General features: G+C 40.8%; 2 protein-coding genes across 3 annotated transcripts; both read left to right on the plus strand.

Moving 5' to 3' along the window:
- The first annotated feature begins 773 nt into the window (after nt 1-773).
- LOC308103254 (12-(S)-hydroxy-5,8,10,14-eicosatetraenoic acid receptor-like) lies at nt 774-17,308 on the plus strand. Of its 2 annotated transcripts, XR_013934716.1 has the most exons (3): nt 774-1,663; nt 2,710-4,428; nt 16,849-17,308. XR_013934716.1 is itself a non-coding variant. In XM_080453160.1 (2 exons), exons 1-2 carry the CDS (start codon nt 1,121-1,123, stop codon nt 3,178-3,180), a joined length of 1,014 nt encoding a protein of 337 aa, XP_080309286.1. In that variant the 5' UTR covers nt 774-1,120; the 3' UTR covers nt 3,181-5,721. The 2 variants fall into 2 exon arrangements, 1 of the variants encoding a protein (XP_080309286.1); XM_080453160.1 differs by lacking the exon at nt 16,849-17,308 and having other exon boundaries at nt 2,710-5,721.
- On the plus strand, nt 11,110-15,169 carry LOC308103256 (12-(S)-hydroxy-5,8,10,14-eicosatetraenoic acid receptor-like). The gene is made up of 2 exons (XM_080453164.1): nt 11,110-11,948; nt 12,751-15,169. The coding sequence occupies exons 1-2, from the start codon at nt 11,409-11,411 to the stop codon at nt 13,219-13,221; spliced, it is 1,011 nt and encodes a 336-aa protein (XP_080309290.1). The 5' UTR covers nt 11,110-11,408; the 3' UTR covers nt 13,222-15,169.
- Nucleotides 17,309-19,741: the final 2,433 nt, after the last annotated feature.

The following is a 19,741-nucleotide window of genomic DNA, read 5'->3' on the forward strand; positions in this document are numbered from 1 at the left end:
TATATCCTCTCTAAGGAGACTCTCTCACAGACTCCCTCAGTTACATTTTTATCATACTAAGAGAGAAGATAGAATCTCCACATTGACTCTAGGCCAGCGTTCCAGATGGAGTTATATATGCATTTCATCAATCATAACTTGTCATTCATGAGAGACTCCGCTCCAACGCTCTTCCCAGAGAGGCAGCAGTGCTGTCACGCAATGCAAGCGCTTGCTCTCTTTGACCATCTTTGTCTTTATTTATTTTCTGTCCATCTCTGTCTCATCCATATTGTGGTCCCAACTCATAACTCAATGGAACCCATACAAATAGCAGTTTGTATAAGTAATTGTGCAATACTTCCCAAGACGTGAGAAAGAAGGTGACAGTGAAACGTTTTTCCCATGGGGTTAGCCATTCTTCTGACATACAACTACGTCAACTTGCTCAGTGGCTGATAGACGGATTGCCTGAGTTCCACTGTGGGACTTGACAGGCCTAACACGGCGTGATATCACACTTAACACTATAAAAAGTTTCTATTTTTTTTTTCTTTTTTGAATCTTGGTTCCTATACAGATTGTAACTCTGTTCTTTTCTTTTCAGGTAAACAAACATTGCCCTCGTTAAGTGTGGTCAGACCTAAATGTTGTCCAGAGTAATGTAAGCCCCAGTTAGCCCTGCTGTTGAAAGCAACTGGTGACTCACTGTCACTGTGCCTTGGGCAATAAGGAGGAGCTACGATAACAAGTCTGAACAGCCCGACTATTCCAAAGAAGCTGCCTGCCTGTTTCCTATTAGGAGCTCAGCTCTCAGCACCGTCAAGACTAGAATTACTTGCAGACTTCTGCTTTCATTATCTGCTTTCAAAAACCAGGACTGCAAAACAAAAGGTGTGTCGGACCCCACCTCTGCTTTTAAAAACCTTTTTTGGGGAGACATTTTTCTGCTTCAACTTGGAACACTGCAGCTTGCTGAGTGAGAATTGTCTTACGTGAGTGTGAAGTGAACAGATTTCATCTTGGGGACTGAGGACACCGGTTACACACACTAACTTTTTCAGAGAGGAATTAGAATTTCTCATTTGTTCTGAGCAGTATAGTATATATGTACACATGAGATCTATTGGTGCATTTTCAAATGGATACCGGTAAATACCATGCCATTGAGGACTGCGAGGCCTTTAACAAGGCACTATATAAATTCTATGCAGCTGTGGTGATTATCATTTTCATCTTGGCTCTGCCTCTGAACGCCTCTGTCCTCCACCTGTTCGTCACCAAGCTGAAGTTCTGGAAGTCCAACTCCAACAACATCTTCCTCTTCAACCTGGTCCTGGCTGACATCCTGCTGCTCTTCTGCCTGCCTGTGAAGGCGCACAACTTCATTCAGGGGGAACGGCGCAGTACCAATGACTTTGTGTGCAAAGCCATGCTCTTCATGCTGTTCCTCAACCGGGGGGCCAGCATCGCCTTCCTCACGGTGACCTCCATCGACCGTTACTTCAACGTGGTCCACCCGGGAAAGAAGAACTTCCTCAAAGCCCTGAAGAAGTCCCCTCAGATCTCCATCCTCATCTGGCTATTCCTGCTGCCACTTACCATCCCCACCATGCTGAAGACCTTCGAGTGCTGCAACAGCCTCACCACCACCAACGGCACCTCAGAAGATGCATTGATCAAGGTACAGTGTAGCACACCAATCATGTAACATACTGATTGCATTACATACATGCATGCATCATCTAATGTAAAGCTCAGACAGAAAAAGTATATTTTTATTTTATTTGATCTTTATTCTTATCTATCTTGGTCTTGACTCTACTCTTACCTGTACTTGTCCCTTACTGCTGTTACTGCTTTGGCACCTGAATTTCCCCATGGGGATCAATACATGCATATCTTATAGTGTGTTTTCAACATATATCACCCCAAGGTGTAATCAGCTGGCTCAGTACATAATATAAAATAAATGATAAGACATAATAATGAAACATTTTAGAGTTAAGGCGGTTACACACCGGCGAATATGCGAATGTACGCAAAATTCGGACTCGTTCCGAATAATTAAAAGACGCTTTTTTCGCTCCGCGAAACTGGTGTGGAAGCTTGCATTGACTTTATAAGGTTTTTAAAAAAAACATATTATTCACATGAAAAAAATCGTCCCGGTGTGTAAGGACCTTTAATCTCACATCATTCTGAGTGCATGATGGAAAGTGAACATTCTTATCTTTCCAAGTCAAGTCAAGTCTATTTGTACAGCCCTTATACACTAAAGCAGTCACAACAAGGCTTTATAAGCACACATTTAACCACACCCGCTGTTCTAACAAAAAAGAAAAGATTTTTGTTCTGCAAACAATGAAGCGAGATATGTTACATTATTACATAATGACTGTAACCACATTTTGTTATTAAGAAAACTGGCTTCAGGGTTTGCAGCAGCAGTAGTGTGAGTAGTTGTGCATGAGCTGGGCCTATTCCTCCTCTGAAGAACCCTCTCCTCACAATGTTTATTTTTAACATGTAGAGTATAACACAGGAATCCATTATTATCTTCATATTGTATTATATTATAATATACAACTCACTCGCATGACATCTCACATGTACAAGTTTCAAAAGCCATTTTCCCCATCCAAATTGCACCGGCGTGGTTTCACAGTGCACCATACAATACGGCGATTTAGCTCACAAGTGATTAAGTGGATGGCGCTTTCATTTCAGGACGTGGTGGACAGCCTGAGAGAGGTGGTCTTCTTCACACAGATCATCATCCCCTTCATAATCCTGGTCTACTGCACGGTGCACATCGTCAACCGTCTGCGGCAGAAGACGGTCGGGGACAAGACAAAGCTGAGGCGCGCCGTGTTCCTGGTCACCTCCGTCATGGTGGTGTTCTCTCTCTGCTTCCTGCCCTGCACCCTGGCCAGGATGATACTGCTCATCGCCAGGGTCCAGGAGTTGCCGGAGATTGCGGAGGACAGAGCTGCACAGGTGTACGACGGCCTCATGGTGCTGTCCTACATGGACTGTTTGCTGGATCCGCTCATTTACTGCTTCTGCAGCACCAAGTTTAAAGCCCTCTACCTCAACACCTACTTCCCCTTCTTCTTGAAAGAGGACATCACGCTGCCGGAAAGCACCCATTCCACAGGGCATGTCTCAAAACCCAAGGACGATAACAACGTCCTTTGACCACATGAACACTAAGCGTCCCTATTCCGGGCATGTCTTAATAGGGGAAAATAACAGCTCTACAAGCTCACAATGCGACGCGTTATGAGCTTGTGGAGCTGTGTTTTCAGCTAAATTAGGTGACCATTTACAGATCCCTGGGGGATCCCAGTCAACAAAGTAAAGGGTTAATGTCACTGTGCCACCCATCACCCAACTACCGGGAGATGGAGAGAAAAACAACACCAGCATTACAGGACTTGGTGTTGAAATCCGCTTCAGTTTCATATGAAAAGACAACCTAATTTCAAATGACCTTTCAGATTTGTCTTACAATAGACAAGACTGCAACAACCATAAGGTTGAAGGTGACACTGACAGTTTTTGTTTTGCTTTTATGAGAAGAGGACTTGATGGCGGTGTGATCTTCAGAAAATTAGGTAGGATACAGCAAGTGTGCAGCGTGTGATCAGATCAAAGCAAATACTACAACGCGTGTTCTTATATGTAGATGATTTGAATCAGCAAAAGGAGTCTTTTTTTAAAACTTTTTAACAGACATTTTTCAACCTATATCTTTGAAGGAGAATGCCTATCAGGTGAACGTGTTTGCGAAACTGGCGTTAAGCCTTGGTCTTAAGCCAAGTACAGAATGTATATTTTATCAAGAAGGCAATCTTTCCAATTCATTTTCTACAAAGGTAGTATATGTTAGCTTCACATCCCAGACCAGGAGTTTAAGATACTCTGGCGAATGGAAGCAGTGGTGAGTAGTCAAAAACATTGATGAAACTGTCCCAGGCCAGATGAGATCATGTTGTTTTTTTAGATCTCCTGTAAAATTATTTATTTACTCAATTTATTTCTCATGCTGGGTCACTATGCCATTTGAAATCTGTGGTATTCCCACTGTGCACATCTTACCTCCTACATGTGTCACACTATTGTTTACCAGAATGCAGTTAATGTATAATAACTGACTCACACACAGCCTAGACCTCTGTATGCGATTTGCTCCTGATTCCCAGCTGAACAAACTACCTGTCTCACCTTTATGATATATTAAGCATGACTACAGGTATCTGTGATGACACGTCTATTGCTAACTGTCTGGCTATTAATAGAACACTGAACATCTTTATCAAGAAGGTATTTACACAGCTAAATCATGATTTGTACAGGATGAATTTCGTCTGACCTTGGACATATCTTCAAAATGTATGTGTCATGTTTTACGTACAACAGTGATTGCTTAACAGTTAGAAGAAGGTCATTACACTGATAATTTCATTTCTGTGATTACTTGATGTGATTCCAATGGGTGATACATATATGGCATTAGAAAACTAAATGCATTGCATTTACCAGTGCTGATGTTAGTTGCATGGAAACTACAGTATTTTCAGTAAAAAAGAAAAGAAAAGCAGTTTACATATTTAAGTAATAGGATAATGTAGCATTGGCTGGTTGACTAAAGATGAACCCCAAAATAAATAGACATATCACACAGATGTTAGCAATTGTAATAACAATTGTGTAATAACTTATAATTGCCATTTAAAATCAGGCATTATAATTCTAGTAAATACCTCACAAGTTTCTTTTTTCTTTTTTTTTCTTTCTTACTTTCTTTTAGTGTTGCAATGTGAAAATGTGTAAATATACTTTATTATGTTTGAGTACACAGTATATTGTTGTTTCATTTGGCCTGAATGTCCAAGACGATATTTAATAACTAACGATTTCATAAAGTTTAAACTGAAAAGTATGGTTTGGGGATGGATTACAGCATAACTTGTGTTCTAGTGTAACTTTGCAGCATCTCTACTGGTGTAAATATGTCAACAACAAAAAAGAAAGAACTTGCAATAGACAAGCACTGTGTGTTTACCTAAAGTACAGCTGTATCAAAGCTTACAGTACATTAACCTACAGCAAATTATTTTAAAGGGGGTTGAGAAAGTGTGCACTTTGGTGATATCTGAAAATCTAAAATCAGTCATAGAAAAGTAGAGAAAACTATGTAGCCAAGTCCAGACTTGCAGTCAACATTCTAACAATTTAACTTTTGTTTTCAAACTGTCAAAAGTTTGAGGGGCATGTACAATTAAGACCCTAACCTCTTGAATTTCAGCATTACTTCAATGCAACAGAACTAAATTGATCCTGAGCACCTAACCCTAAATCTAACCTCAATCTTGTGTAATTCTATGAGTCAACTGACTCCATTATAGCTGGAAGGCATGGACACAACGCAAGTCAAAGGGCAGAACCAAAAATGAAAGGGATTTAACCAGCTTAGAGATCAGTCAAAAACAATATGTGTCAAACAACTAGAATCATCATGGCTAGATAATACAAATGACAAGCAATCATAAAGCATTTATGTGAGGCACCCTGGTAACTCAACCAGTTAATGCTTTGACTGCATAACTGCAATTTCACTAGTTAAATTCCTGACTTCACCTGTGTTGAATGTTATCTCTGCCCAACACCCTCCCCTCCCAATCTCTCTTCACTGTCATTTAAGAATAGATGTTGAAAAAGGTAACCATTAAAAAAGATTACCTCAAGATTTAAAAAAAATGTAGATATAAAAAAATGTAGGGCTTATATTTGATATCTCATTGCAGTAAAGAAAAAAACAAACAAAACTGTAGTATTTTGTGATGTGATGTTTAGATGCATTTGGGAAGCATTCTTACCCTGGTTAGGGCATGTTGGGACAGAATGTGCCCTGGGGCTACTTCCAGCTGACTGGGGAGATGACGCCACGGCTGCCGGTAACTCTAAAGAGCAGCTCGACCTCTGAGGTGACGGAGAGACAAAATGAGGGAGACAGAGTAGTGGACAGTAAATGACAGGAGAATGTCATTAGGTTGTGAGTGGATAGGATTGTAGAAAAGACGGGGTAGAAGGAGAGAGAACAGTATAGTATAGACAAGAGGGGAGGATAAGGATATTCTTTTCTTTTTTGCTTGGCATATGCCAACGCTTTTCTATCCAGAAAGAGCACTAACTGTTAGATCAGAGAGAGGTGGAGAATAGGGTGGGGTTCCCAGATATTTGTGGCTAACTGCACCAGGAGTGGGGAAAAAAACAGTTTAGTGAAAAGCTTGAAATATCATATCTTTAGTCAAGTTCAGACTTGCATTTAGTTGTTTTTAGAATGTACCCATTGCTTTCAAACTTAAAACTGGCTCTTACAGCTGCATCCACCTAATTAGCCAGGATCTTTTTTCCTATTACATAGGGGTCCAACAAGGCATGTACTGAACTCTCTCTCTCTCAGCTGTTTTTTTCACAGGAATGCAAAAAACGGAATGTCACGTCAGGTTTCACTTTCTGCATTCTGCATCATGAATAAAATGCATTCCATTCTGGCAGTAAGGTATGTTCATAGATAATGCCTAATTGAACTCTAACCCTAATTACAATGAAGTGTAAGTTGATCGGATTAGTGAAAGGTTTGGGTGACAGGGAAAGAAAAAAAGAAAAGGTTTGAAAAGCCTTTATCAAATAGTCTGATCTCAGTGCTTTACAACAATCATTACCTACCTTTTCAGCGCTAGTCAGTGTCAATATAGGTGGGGTGCCAATAAACTGGCCTGGCAGAGAAGGTGACAACAGTAGCCCTGTAAGAAATAAATAAATAAAGAGAGAGAAAGAGCAGAGTTAAACGTAAAGTTTTGCAGTATGACCCTGTTGCATTATGAAATTAACACGTTTTCAACTCAAAGTCAGTTATTTTGGTTGAGAATAAATTAGACAGGGAAGGATGGAAAACAAGAAGAAGGCATTAGGCCAAATAGACCAACAGGAGGAGAGGGCGAGTACATGGAGAACATTGTGAAATCAGATGTTCTATTTCAAAAGCGCGTGGGTGGAAAGACAAAATATGAAAGATGAAAACACAGCCGCTGCCCAGGAAACCATTGTTCAATTCCTAAAAGTCTTATAAGAGCTTGCCTTGGACATACTTCTATGTACAGCTAACAGTGCTCAGCCCAGCCTACGATAGGTGCAAAAACCTTAAACATGTAGACATATTATTATCACCCTCCCTGGTGCCTTACTGAGCAATAAACATGCATTGCGATGCATCGGACTAGCCAACACCGACTCGGGACTCCTGAATTGCTGCCCTCCACACCCTCCTATCCAGCATCAGAGTCTTAAGCTCTGTGTGTTGTTAGCTCTGCTGTAATATCTCAAGACATTTTTTTTAAATATTTTGCCGATGGGTTCCCAGATTGTCTCTGCTGTCACGCCGCAGTGTGTTTACGTAGGTGGTGCGCCTCTTTCCCTTTCTGGCTGTGCCTTGGGTTGGCTCCCAATAGTAATAAACAAAGATGTGAGTGTTGAAAAATCATTCATTATTGTACTACTATTCCATATTACACTTTAGTCATTCATGTCCAAAATCTCCCATAGGTTCAATTGGATTGACATATGGTGACTGTGGAGGTAATAGCATATGATGCAGATAATATGCATACTCATTAAACCATTCCTTTACTGTACACCTCGTGCCCTGTGGATGGGGCATTGTCATTCTGACTAGTAATGGAGCCACAGAGCCTAGTCCCTCCACGTGCCAGAGCCTTCCGAGTCCCGGCAGAGTACTTCCGGAGAAGCGGACTGAGTAGCCCTGTCTTTCCCTATAGGACTATTGGGACGTAAGTCGGGGCTTGATCAACCCTGGCTGGGTCACCTGGGCGAGGGTGTATGTTGTATGTTGAACTTGCGAGACCCGAAACACCCGATGACCCCAGGCAAAACACTGATGATACGTCCCAGTTGCATCCATGTGATGTTTTTCTTTATTATAGGAGTATCAGTATCATCAGTATTCCACGTACCCAAAACCGTTGGAGGGTTCTTTTCCCAAGCTGAAATCTGCACTTAAACTGCAAGGCTGCATGGCTGGCTGTGTTGTTGAACACATACACAGCTTAACGTCAGGAAAGTTACACGACTCACTCGCCCAGGTGGTGTCTATAATACTAATCACCGTAATCGTAACAAAATTCAGAATCACAGCGCTGACTGTTTCGGATTCCGCACGTGAAAGTACATTCATTTGTTCGTCTATTTATTAACTGCTACTGTAGTCTGAAATGAATGAAAACTCCTGTTACAGTCATGGATCAACTTCAACCTGGTGTTTGCACTTTGTCTATTTACGGTCCGTACATCTATATAAACGTTCACATTTCAAATATAAAGTGCTTACCTTATGGCCACGGATGTTAAAATTATGCACGGGACTCTCAAAAGTACCCGTATATTCTGTATTGTTCAATAAAAAGCATTTTAATCCGATCGGTGGCCATTTTCTCATGGAGTTATAATGTATCAGAATGCAATACACTTACCAACCAATAGGGTTACGCAGTTGAAAGCACATGGAGAAAATGGCCACCGATCAGATTAAAATGCTTTTTATTGAACTATACGGATGATACGGTTACTTTTGAGAGCCCGTACATAAATGTAACATCCGTGGCCATGGGATAAACACTTTATATTTGAAATATGAACGTTTCTGTAGATGTACGTAAATGGAGAAAGTGCAAACACCAGGTTGAAGTTTATCCATGATGGTTGAGACAGACGACCGTCGTGTATCCATGGCTATTACTCCCTCTTCCCGTGTTTTTAGCTTATTGAAATAATGTCATGCACATTTTTCCAGTCAATAGCCTACTGCAGGCCTTGTTGACTAGATTTAGAAGAGATTTTGAAGCTCTTGCTGCTGAAATGATCGATTATTTTTAAGGGGAAAAGCCGTCATTTAACATGCAAGTCAATGGGTGAGAAGCAGATTGTGCCAGGCCTGGGTGTGACTAACTCGCACCACCAGTCACAGAGTGGGGTGGGGGTGGGGCTTAGCGAAGGGTCCATTGAAGTCTGTGAGTCAATATTCAGTCAAAAGAACTGTTGCAATAATGGTGTGCAGGAACTGGATGGGTGGGTCAGTGATGAGTAAAAAAAAAACAGGATTAAAATATTTTTTACTTTGCCATACATAGTAGAAATAGTGACAGTAGCGGTATCTCTCATAGATTCCCATGCACGTTGCATGTAAGTTTGTCATTCAAATTCCCGGGGATGTACTTTATATATCCTCTCTAAGGAGACTCTCTCACAGACTCCCTCAGTTACATTTTTATCAGACTAAGAGAAAAGATAGAATCTTCACGTTCCAGATGGAGTTCTATATGCATTTCATCAATCACAACTTGTCATTCATGAGAGACTCCGCTCCAACGCTCTTCCCAGAGAGGCAGCAGTGCTGTCACGCACTCTTTGTTCATCTTTGTCTTTATTGTCTCCGCCAGGCCAAAAGGCATGGCGAGAGAGTATGTTTTACCCCCTGTCCGTCCGTCCGTGTGTGTGTGTGTCCGTCCGTCCGTCCGTCCGTCCGTGTGTCATTCTGTCATTTTGTGTACAGCACCGTTGGCTTGATCGCAGCCAAACTGTGCACACACACTCCCTGGATGCCAGAGCAGAACCTCTGCCCCACATTTTTCACATAGGCCTGTTATAGCGCCACCAGGAGGCCGCTTTGTGCAAAACATATTTTTTTAATGTACTCCTGCAGATTTTGCCCAAAAATCATGCAAATCGGTACACAGTATCTCTATAGTCATTAAACAAAATCAGTCTTTCAGATTTTTCATATTCCATCTTGATTGGCTAAAAATGGCTTCCAAAGTTTGTAGGAGTGCTCCGTTTTGAACAAAATGCCTCAAATCATGAACACAGCATGCAATTTCCATGATATTTTGCAAGCACATTCCCATTAGGCCGAGGAAGAAATGCCACTTGAACATTTTCAAATCAGCCTCATGGTGGCGCTATAACAGGCCCATTTGTGTTTTTACCTATAACTGCACCGATCTGTGTAAAACTCTGTATGCGCACTCCCTAGAGGTCAAGGAAAAACCTTTGACCTGCATTTTTCACTTCTGCCTTTTATAGCGCCACCAGGAGGCCGACTTATGTAAAACATATTTCTTTATATTACTCTTTCCGATTTTATCAAAATTTCACGCAAATCGGTACACATGATCTCTATAGTCATGTGATCAAGCCGGATCTGTTTCATTTTTCATACTCCATCCTGATTGGCTAAGATTCACATCTAAAGTTTGCAGTAGTGGCTTGTTTTGAACAAAATGCCGCAAAGCATGAACGCAGCGTCTGATTGCGGTCAAACTTTGCACGCACATTCACACTATGTTGAGGAACAAATGCCACCCTTTTAACATTGGCCTGTTATAGCGCCACCAGCAGGTCTAATTTAGCAAAACAAATTTTTTGAACAAAATGCCTCAAATCATGAATACAGTGTCCTATTGCCATGCAAGGCCTAAAAAGAAATGGCACCCTTTTCACATTGGCCTATTATAGCTCCACCAGGAGGCCACAATAACCTACCTGACCTGGCGGATACTTGTGCTCCGAGGAGCACTTTTTCTAGTTTATTTTCTCTCTACCTGTCTCATCTAGTTTGTGGTCCCAACTCATGACTCACTGGAGCCCATCCAAATAGCAGTTCCTTACAAGTAATTGTGGAATACTTCCCAAGAAGTGAGGGTTGGCCATTTTTCTGACAAACAACTATGTCAACTTGCTCAGTGGCTGATTGCCTGGGTGATATCACACTTAACACTATAAAAAGTTCATCTCTTTCTTTCTTTTTCTTTTTTTAATCTCTGTTCCTGTACAGATTGCTACTCTGGTGGTCTTTTCTTTTCAGGTAAACAAACATTGCTTTCATTAAGTGTGGTCAGACCTAAATGTTGTCCAGAGCCTTGCTAAGCCCCAGTTAGCCCTGCTGTGGAAAAGCAACTAATAAGGAGGAGCTACGATAACAAGTCTGAACAGCCAGACAATCCCAAAGAAGCTGCCTGCCTGGAGCTCAGCTCTCAGCATCGTCAAGACAGAATTACTTGCAGACTTCTGCTTTCATTATCCGCTTTTTATCCTCAGGACTGCAAAACAAAAGGACGGTCAGACCCCACCTCTGCTTTTAAAAACCTTTTTAGGGGAGACATTTTTCTGCTTCAACTTGGAACACTGCAGCTTGCTGAGTGAGAATTGTCTTACGTGAGTGTGAAGTGAACAGATTTCATCTTGGGGACTGAGGACACAGGTTACACAAACTAACCTTTTCAGAGGGGAGCAGTAGAGTGCATATATACAGTACATCTGATCTAGATCTATTGGTGCATTTTCAAATGGATAAATACCATGCCATTGAGGACTGCGAGGCCTTTAACAAGGCGCTATATAAATTCTATGCAGCTGTGGTGATTATCATTTTCATCTTGGCTCTGCCTCTGAACGCCTCTGTCCTCCACCTGTTCGTCACCAAGCTGAAGTTCTGGAAGTCCAACTCCAACAACATCTTCCTCTCCAACAACATCTTCCTCTTCAACCTGGTCCTGGCTGACATCCTGCTGCTCTTCTGCCTGCCTGTGAAGGCGCACAACTTCATCCAGGGGGAACGGCGCAGTACCAATGACTTTGTGTGCAAAGCCATGCTCTTCATGCTGTTCCTCAACCGGGGGGCCAGCATCGCCTTCCTCACAATTACCTACATCGACCGTTACTTCGACGAGGTCCACCCGGGCAAGAAGAACCCCCTCAAAGCCCTGAAGAAGTCCCCTCAGATCTCCATCCTCATCTGGCTATTCCTGCTGCCACTTACCATCCCCACCATGCTGAAGACCTTCGAGTGCTGCAACAGCCTCACCACCGGACCCAACAGCATCAAGGTACAGTGTAGCACACCAATCATGTAACATACTGAATGCATTACATACATGCATGCATCATCTAATGTAAAGCTCAGACAGAAAAAGTATATTTTTATTTTATTTGATCTTTATTCTTATCTATCTTGGTCTTGACTCTACTCTTACCTGTACTTCTCCCTTACTGCTGTTACTGCTATGGCACCTGAATTTCCCCATGGGGATCAATACATGCTTATCTTATAGTGTTAGTGTTTTCAACATATATCACCCCAAGGTGAAATAAATAATAAATGATAAGTCATACTCAAAACACATCATTCTGAGCGCATGATGGAAAGTGAACATTCTTGTTTCTTTCCAACAAGTCAAGTCTATTTGTACAGCCCTTATACACTAAAGCAGTCACAACAAGGCTTTATAAGCACACATTTAACCACACCCCGCTGTTCTAACAATACCTGAACAAACAGTGAAGCGAGATATGTTACATTATTACATAATGACAATAACCAGATTCTGTCATTAAGAAAACTGGCTTCAGGGTTTGCAGCAGCAGTAGTATTTGCATGAGCTGGGCCTATTCCTCCACTGAAGAACCTCTCCTCACAATGATAATTTTTTAACATGTGCAGTAAAACACAGGAATCCATTTATTATCTTCATATTGTATTACATTATAAAATACAACCCACTCGCATGACATCTTACATTTACAAGCCATTTTCCCCATCCAAATTGGACCGGCGTGGTTTCACAGTGCACCATACAAAGCAGCAATTTTAGCTCACGAGGGATTAAATGGATGGCGCTTTCATTTCAGGACGTGGTGGACAGCCTGAGAGAGGTGGTCTTCTTCACACAGATCATCATTCCCTTCATAATCCTGGTCTACTGCACGGTGCACATCGTCAACCGTCTGCGGCGGAAGACAGGCGGGGACAAGACCGAGCTGAGGCGCACCGTGTTCCTGGTCACCTCCGTCATGGTGGTGTTCTCTCTCTGCTTCCTGCCCTGCATGCTGGCCAGGATGATGCTGCTCATCGCCAGGGTCCAGGAGTGGCCGGAGATCACGGAGTACAGAGCTGCACAGGTGTACGACGGCCTCATGGTGCTGTCCTACATGGACTGTTTGCTGATTCCGCTCATTTACTGCTTCTGCAGCACCAAGTTTAAAGCCCTCTACCTCAACACCTACTTCCCCTTCTTCTTGAAAGAGGACATCACACTGCCGGAAAGCACCCATTCCACAGGGCATGTCTCAAAACCCAAGGACGATAACAACGTCCTTTGACCAAATGAACCCTAGGGCCCAGTTAAAACAAGCACCTTACGGCTGCCTCATGCCTTATCGTGTTTTATCAGAATACGCCTGCATTTCCCACAATGCTTTGCGGGAAGTGGGCAGTTCCGTGAGAGACTTAAAATGACCTAATGTCCGCTGTGTAGTCTTTTAGCACTGCTGCTTGCTGCAGTTATCTAGGAGCAATTGCAAATGTTGCTGCTTGGTGTCACAAAAAGATGTCTAGTAGACGAAAAAAGGCTTTGGTGTTGTTTGTGGCGAGGAGAAATAGAAGGAGGGAGAAGGAGTAGAGAGAACTTGAAGTAGCCAGGAGGATGTTAGTCTTGCGTAGCCAGACAACTATTCCACAATCTCCGAATGCTATATAGAGTCTGGAACTACAACTCCCGAAATCCGATTGAGGAAACTGGCACTTCCGTTCACGAAAATATATTTTAAAATATCTTTACATTTTCTTTTTTAATTTCCATTTCTGCTAAGCAGCAAGCTAAATATACTTAAATGATTTTGATTTATAGTCGGATAAATTTGCGCGACTGTAAAGACGAAACGGAAGTGGGGAGGAAGCTTCACATCCGGTTTATATTCTAATCGTGATCAGAGCTTCCGAGTCCCAGACTGTATGCATAACATATAACATTTGAAAATTGTGGGAGGCAACAGTCTGGCCACGCGAGACTAGGAGGCTGTCAAAATCACGCACCCACTTGTAGCCATGGATCACACGACGCGTGTCCGTCACGATTGTCATGGCTGAACTTACACCTGGTTTTTGTACTTTCTCCATTTACAACCCGTACGTCCACATAAACCTTCAGATTTCAAATATAAAGTGCTTACCCCATGGCCACGGATGTTACAATTATGTTCGGGTCCTCAGAAGTACCCGTATATTCCGTATTGTTCAATAAAAAGCATTTTAATCCGATCAGTGGCCATTTTCTCCGAATTGTCTCCATATGCTTTCAACTACGTGACCTTATCGGTTGGGAGGTGTATTGCACTCTGATACAGTATAACTCTTTGAGGAAATGGTCACCGATCGGATTACAATGTTTTTATTGAACAATATGAAAGATACGGGTACTTATACCCGCCCGAAGTGAATTGTAACATCTGTGGTCATGGGGTAAGCACTTTATATTTGAAAATGTGTAAATGGTGAATGTGCAAAAAACAGGTTGAAGTCATGTTTCAGGGCTAACACACATGGTGAATGTCTGTGTGTTTTATTTTATTTTATTTTGCGTTTTTTTGTGTTTATTTGTTTGCACTGTGTGCATGCATTTATCTGTTCTGCCAATTCCCAAATAAACAAAAATATCCTTTCCCTCACAAAAGTGTCCCAGAGGGTCAAAATGGAACCTTTGCACTGTGTATAGATGACACAGAAATTTGACATGAAGTAGGCCTATAAAAGAAATCCAAAGGGCCACACAGGAATTATTATACTCTGCTACAAGTAAAAGTCCGTAATTCTAAATGTACTTGAGTAAAAGTACAAAAGTATTTGCATCAAAATGTACTTTTAAGTACCAAAAGTAAAAGCAGTCAAGCTCACAATGCGTCGCTATAGATCGGCTATTTTCAAATGGCCGAAATGTATATAGGGCTGAAGTGGTTAATGTATGTTTTGTAATAATCCAAATCTACAAAGTAACTAGTAACTAAAGTTTTTAAATAATTTTGGAGCAAAAAGTAGGTACAATATTTGCCTGTATATGTAGCAGATCAAGTAAAAGTACTGAAAATTGGGAATACTCCAGTAAAGTAAAAAACACCTCAAGTACTGTACTTAAGTACAGTAATCTATAACGTTGCATCCTTTATTTGCAAAGCCCTCTTTTTTAAAAAAAAGACGAGAGGGTCTTACTCAGAGTAAATGTAGCCTACTTAGTTACTTTCCATATGTAATTAGTGGCACTATAAGGAAGAGTGGGCACCTCGATGTTAAATAGGCTATTTTGTCCAAAACAATTAAATATTAGGAAAATGATCTTAAGTAATGTAAAGTAGGCCTATACATGATTTGGAAATACATGATACATCATTATCGCTCAACGTATTGTTTATGCCCAAAATGATTGGATATAGAGGTTTTAGAGCAATTTGTGGCAATTGTAGAAATATGACACATTAATTAAAGAATGTTGTAGTCATGTATACTTTACATTAGTATAAATGACTACGACCCTTTCATTGTGTTGATTAATTATACCATAGAATCTCTGCCTCACGCAAGGCATAAGGCAGCCATAAAACGCTTGTTTTAACTGTGTGAGGGAGGCCCAAGCGTCCCTATTCCGGGCATGTCATAATAGGTGAAAATAACAGACCTACAAGCTCACAATGCGACGCGTTAAGAGCTTGTAGAGCTGTGTTTTCAGCTAAATTAGGAGACCATTTACAGATCCCTGGGGGACCCCAGTCAACCAAGTAAAGGGTTGATGTCACAGTGCCACCCATCAGCCAACTACCGGGAGATGGAGAGAAAAACTTGTCCTGGTGAATGATAAAGAACAACACCAGCATACAGGACTTGGTGTTGAAAACCGCTTCAGTTTCATATGAAAAGACAACCGAATTTCAAATGACCTTTCAGATTTGTCTTACAATAGACAAGACTACAACAACCATAAGGTTGAAGGTGACACTGACAGTTTTTGTTTTGCTTTTATGAGAAGAGGACTTGATGGCGGTGTGATCTTCAGAAAATTAGGTAGGATACAGCAAGTGTGCAGCGTGTGATCAAAGCAAATAATAATAATAATAATAATAATAATAATGAATTGCATTTTTATAGCGCTTTTCCAAGTGCTCAAAGCGCTTTACAATGGTTCATTCATTCATACAGGTGGGGGACATTGGGAGGTGGAGAAATGTGTTCTTACATGTAGATGATTTGAATCAGCAAAAGGAGTATTTTTTTTCTTTTTAACAGACATTTTTCAACCTATATCTTGGAGATATAGAGATTGCCTATCAGGTGAACGTGTTTGCGAAACTGGCGTTAAGCCTTGGTCTTAAGCCAAGTACAGAATGTATCCTTTATCAAGAAGGCAATCTTTCCAATTCATTTTCTACAAAGGTAGTATATGTTAGCCTCACGTCCCAGACCAGGAGTTTAAGATACTCTGGCGAATGGAAGCAGTGGTGAGTAGTCAAAAACATTGATTAAACTGTCCCAGGCCAGATGAGATCATGTTGTTTTTTAGATCTCCTGTAAAATTATTTATTTACTCAATTTATTTCTCATGCTGGGTCACTATGCCATTTGAAATCTGTGGTATTCACACTATTGTTTACCAGACTGCAGTTAATGTATAATAACTGACTCACACACAGCCTAGACCTCTGTATGCGATTTGCTCCTGATTCCCAGCTGAACAAACTACCTGTCTCACCTTTATGATATATTAAGCATGACTACAGGTATCTGTGATGACACGTCTATTGCTAACTGTCTGGCTATTAATAGAACACTGAACATCTTTATCAAGGCGGTATTTACACAGCTAAATCATGATTTGTACAGGTTGAATTTCGTCTGACCTTGGGCATATCTTCAAAATGTATGTGTCTTGTTCTACGTACAACAGTGATTGCTTAACAGTTAAGTGCAGTACACTGATAATGTCATTTCTGTGATTACATTTGATGTGATTACAATGGGTGATACATAAATGGCATAAGAAAACTAAATGCATTGCATTTACCAGTGCTGATGTTAGTAGCATGGAAACTACAGTATTTTCAGTAAAAAAAAAAAAAAAAGCAGTTTACATATTTAAGTAATAGGATAATGTAGCATTGGCTGGTTGACTAAAGATGACCCCCAAAATAAATAGACATATCACACAGATGTTAGCAATTGTAATAACAATTGTGTAATAACTTATAATTGCCATTTATAATTCTAGATAAAGTAAATACCTGACAAGTTTCTTTTAGCTTTTTTTCCTTTCTTACTTTCTTTTAGTGTTGCAATGTGAAAAATTTGTAAATATATTTGATTATGTTTGAGTACACAGTATATTGTTGTTTCATTTGGCCTGAATGTCCAAGATGATATTTAATAACTAACAATTTAATAAAAGTTTAAACTGAAAAGTATGGTTTGGGGATGGATTACAGCATAACTTGTGTTATAGTGTAACTTTGCAGCATCTCTACTGATGTAAATATGTCAACAACAAAAAAGAAAGAAAACGTGCAATACACAAGCACTGTGTTTACCTACAGTACAGCTACAAAGCACATTCAACTGCAGCAAATGCTTTTAAAGGGGTTTGAGAAAGTGTGCGCTTTGGTGGTATCTGAAAATCTAAAATCAAACATAGAAAAGTAGAGAAAACTATGTAGCCAAATCCAGACTTGCAGTCAACATTCTAACAATTGATTTTTTTTTTTCAAACTGTCAAAAGTTTGAGGGCATGTACAATTAAGACCCCAAACTCTTTCACTTTCAACATTACTTCAATGCAACAGCATTTGCATTCAAACTAAATTCATTGTGAGCACCTAACCCTAAATCTAACCTCATTCTTGCGTAATTCTATGAGTCAACTGTTTCCGTTATAGCTGGAAGGCATGGACACAACGCAAGTCAAAGGGCAGAACCAAAAATGAAAGGGATTTAACCAGCTTAGAGATCAGTCAAAAACAATACTGTATGTGTCAAACAACTAGAATCATCATGGCTAGATAATACAAATGACAAGCAATCATAAAGCATTTATGTGAGGCACCCTGGTAACTCAACCAGTTAATGCTTTGACTGCATAACTGCAATTTCACTAGTTAAATTCCTGACTTCACCTGTGTTGAATGTTCTCTCTGCCCGACACCCTCCCCTCCCAATCTCTCTTCACTGTCATTTAAGAATAGATGTTGAACAAACAAAACTGTAGTATTTTGTGATGTGATGTTTAGATGCATTTGGGAAGCATTCTTACCCTGGTTAGGGCATGTTGGGACAGAATGTGCCCTGGGGCTACTTCCAGCTGACTGGGGAGATGACACCACGGCTGCCGGTAACTCTAAAGAGCAGCTCGACCTCTGAGGTGACGGAGAGACAAAATGAGGGAGACAGTAAATGACAGGAGAATGTCATTAGGGTGTGAGTGGATAGGATTGTAGAAAAGAGGGGGTAGAAGGAGAGAGAACAGTATAGTATAGACAAGAGGGGAGGATATTCTTTTATTTTTTGCTTGGCGGAGAGAGGCGGAGAGTAGGGTGGGGTTTCCAGATATTTGTGGCTAACTGCATCAGGAGTGAAAAAAGCTTGAAAAAAGCTAGTGAAAAGCTTGAAATATCATATCTTTAGTCAAGTTCAGACTTGCATTTCGTTGTTTTTAGAATGTACCCATTGTTTTCAAACTTAAAACTGTCTCTTACAGCTGTATCCACCTAATTAGCCAGGATTCTCTTTCCTATTACATAGGGGTCCAACAAGGCATGTACTGAACTCTCTCTCTCAGCTGTTTTTTCACAGGAATGCAAAAACCGGAATGTCACGTCAGGTTTCACTTTCTGCATTCTGCATCATGGATAAAATGCATTCCATTCTGGCAGTAAGGTATGTTCATAGATAATGCCTAATTGAACTCTAACCCTAATTACAATGAAGTGTAAATTGATCGGATTAGTGAAAGGTTTGGGTGACAGGGAAAGAAAAAAAGGAAAGGTTTGAAAAGCCTTTATCAAATAGTCTGATGTCAGTGCTTTACAACAATCATTACCTACCTTCTCAGCGCTAGTCAGTGTCAACGTAGGTGGGGTGCCAATAAACTGGCCTGGCAGAGAAGGTGACAACAGTAGCCCTGTAAGAAATAAATAAATAAAGAGAGAGAGAGCAGAGTTAAACATAACGTTTTGCAGTATGACCCTGTTGCATGATGAAACTAGAAAAAGTGCTCCTCGGAGCACAGGTCTCCGCCAGGTCAGGTAGGTTATTGTGGTCTCCTGGTTGCGCTACAATAGGCCAATGTGAAAAGGGTGCCATTTCTTCTTAGGTTTTGCACGGAAATCGGCCACTGCATTTATGATTTGAGGCATTTTGTTCAAATTTTTTTTTGTTGCTATATTAGACCTCCTGGTGGCGCTATAACAGGCCAATGTTAAAAGGGTGGCATTTGTTCCTCAACGTAGTGCGAATGTGCGTGCAAAGTTTCACCGCAATCGGACGCTGTGTTCATGATTTACAACATTTTGTTCAAAACGGGCCACTCCTGCAAACTATCAATGTCAATCTTAGCCAATGAGGATGGAATATGAAAAATCTAACAGATCCGTCTTGATCACATGACTATAGAGAGCATGTGTACCGATTTGCGTGAAATTTGGATAAAATCTGAAGGAGTAATATCCAAAAATGTGTTTTATATAAGTTGGCCTCCTGGTGGCGCTACAAAAGGCAGATGTGAAAAATGCAGGGCAACGGTTTTTCCCTGGCCTCTAGGGAGTGTGCATACAAAGTTGTACACAGATCAGTGCAGTTATAGATAAAAAC

Source organism: Gymnoscopelus braueri (assembly GCF_963280865.1).
Source record: "Gymnoscopelus braueri genome assembly, chromosome: 16".
In the NCBI taxonomy this organism is placed as follows: Eukaryota; Metazoa; Chordata; class Actinopteri; order Myctophiformes; family Myctophidae; genus Gymnoscopelus; species Gymnoscopelus braueri.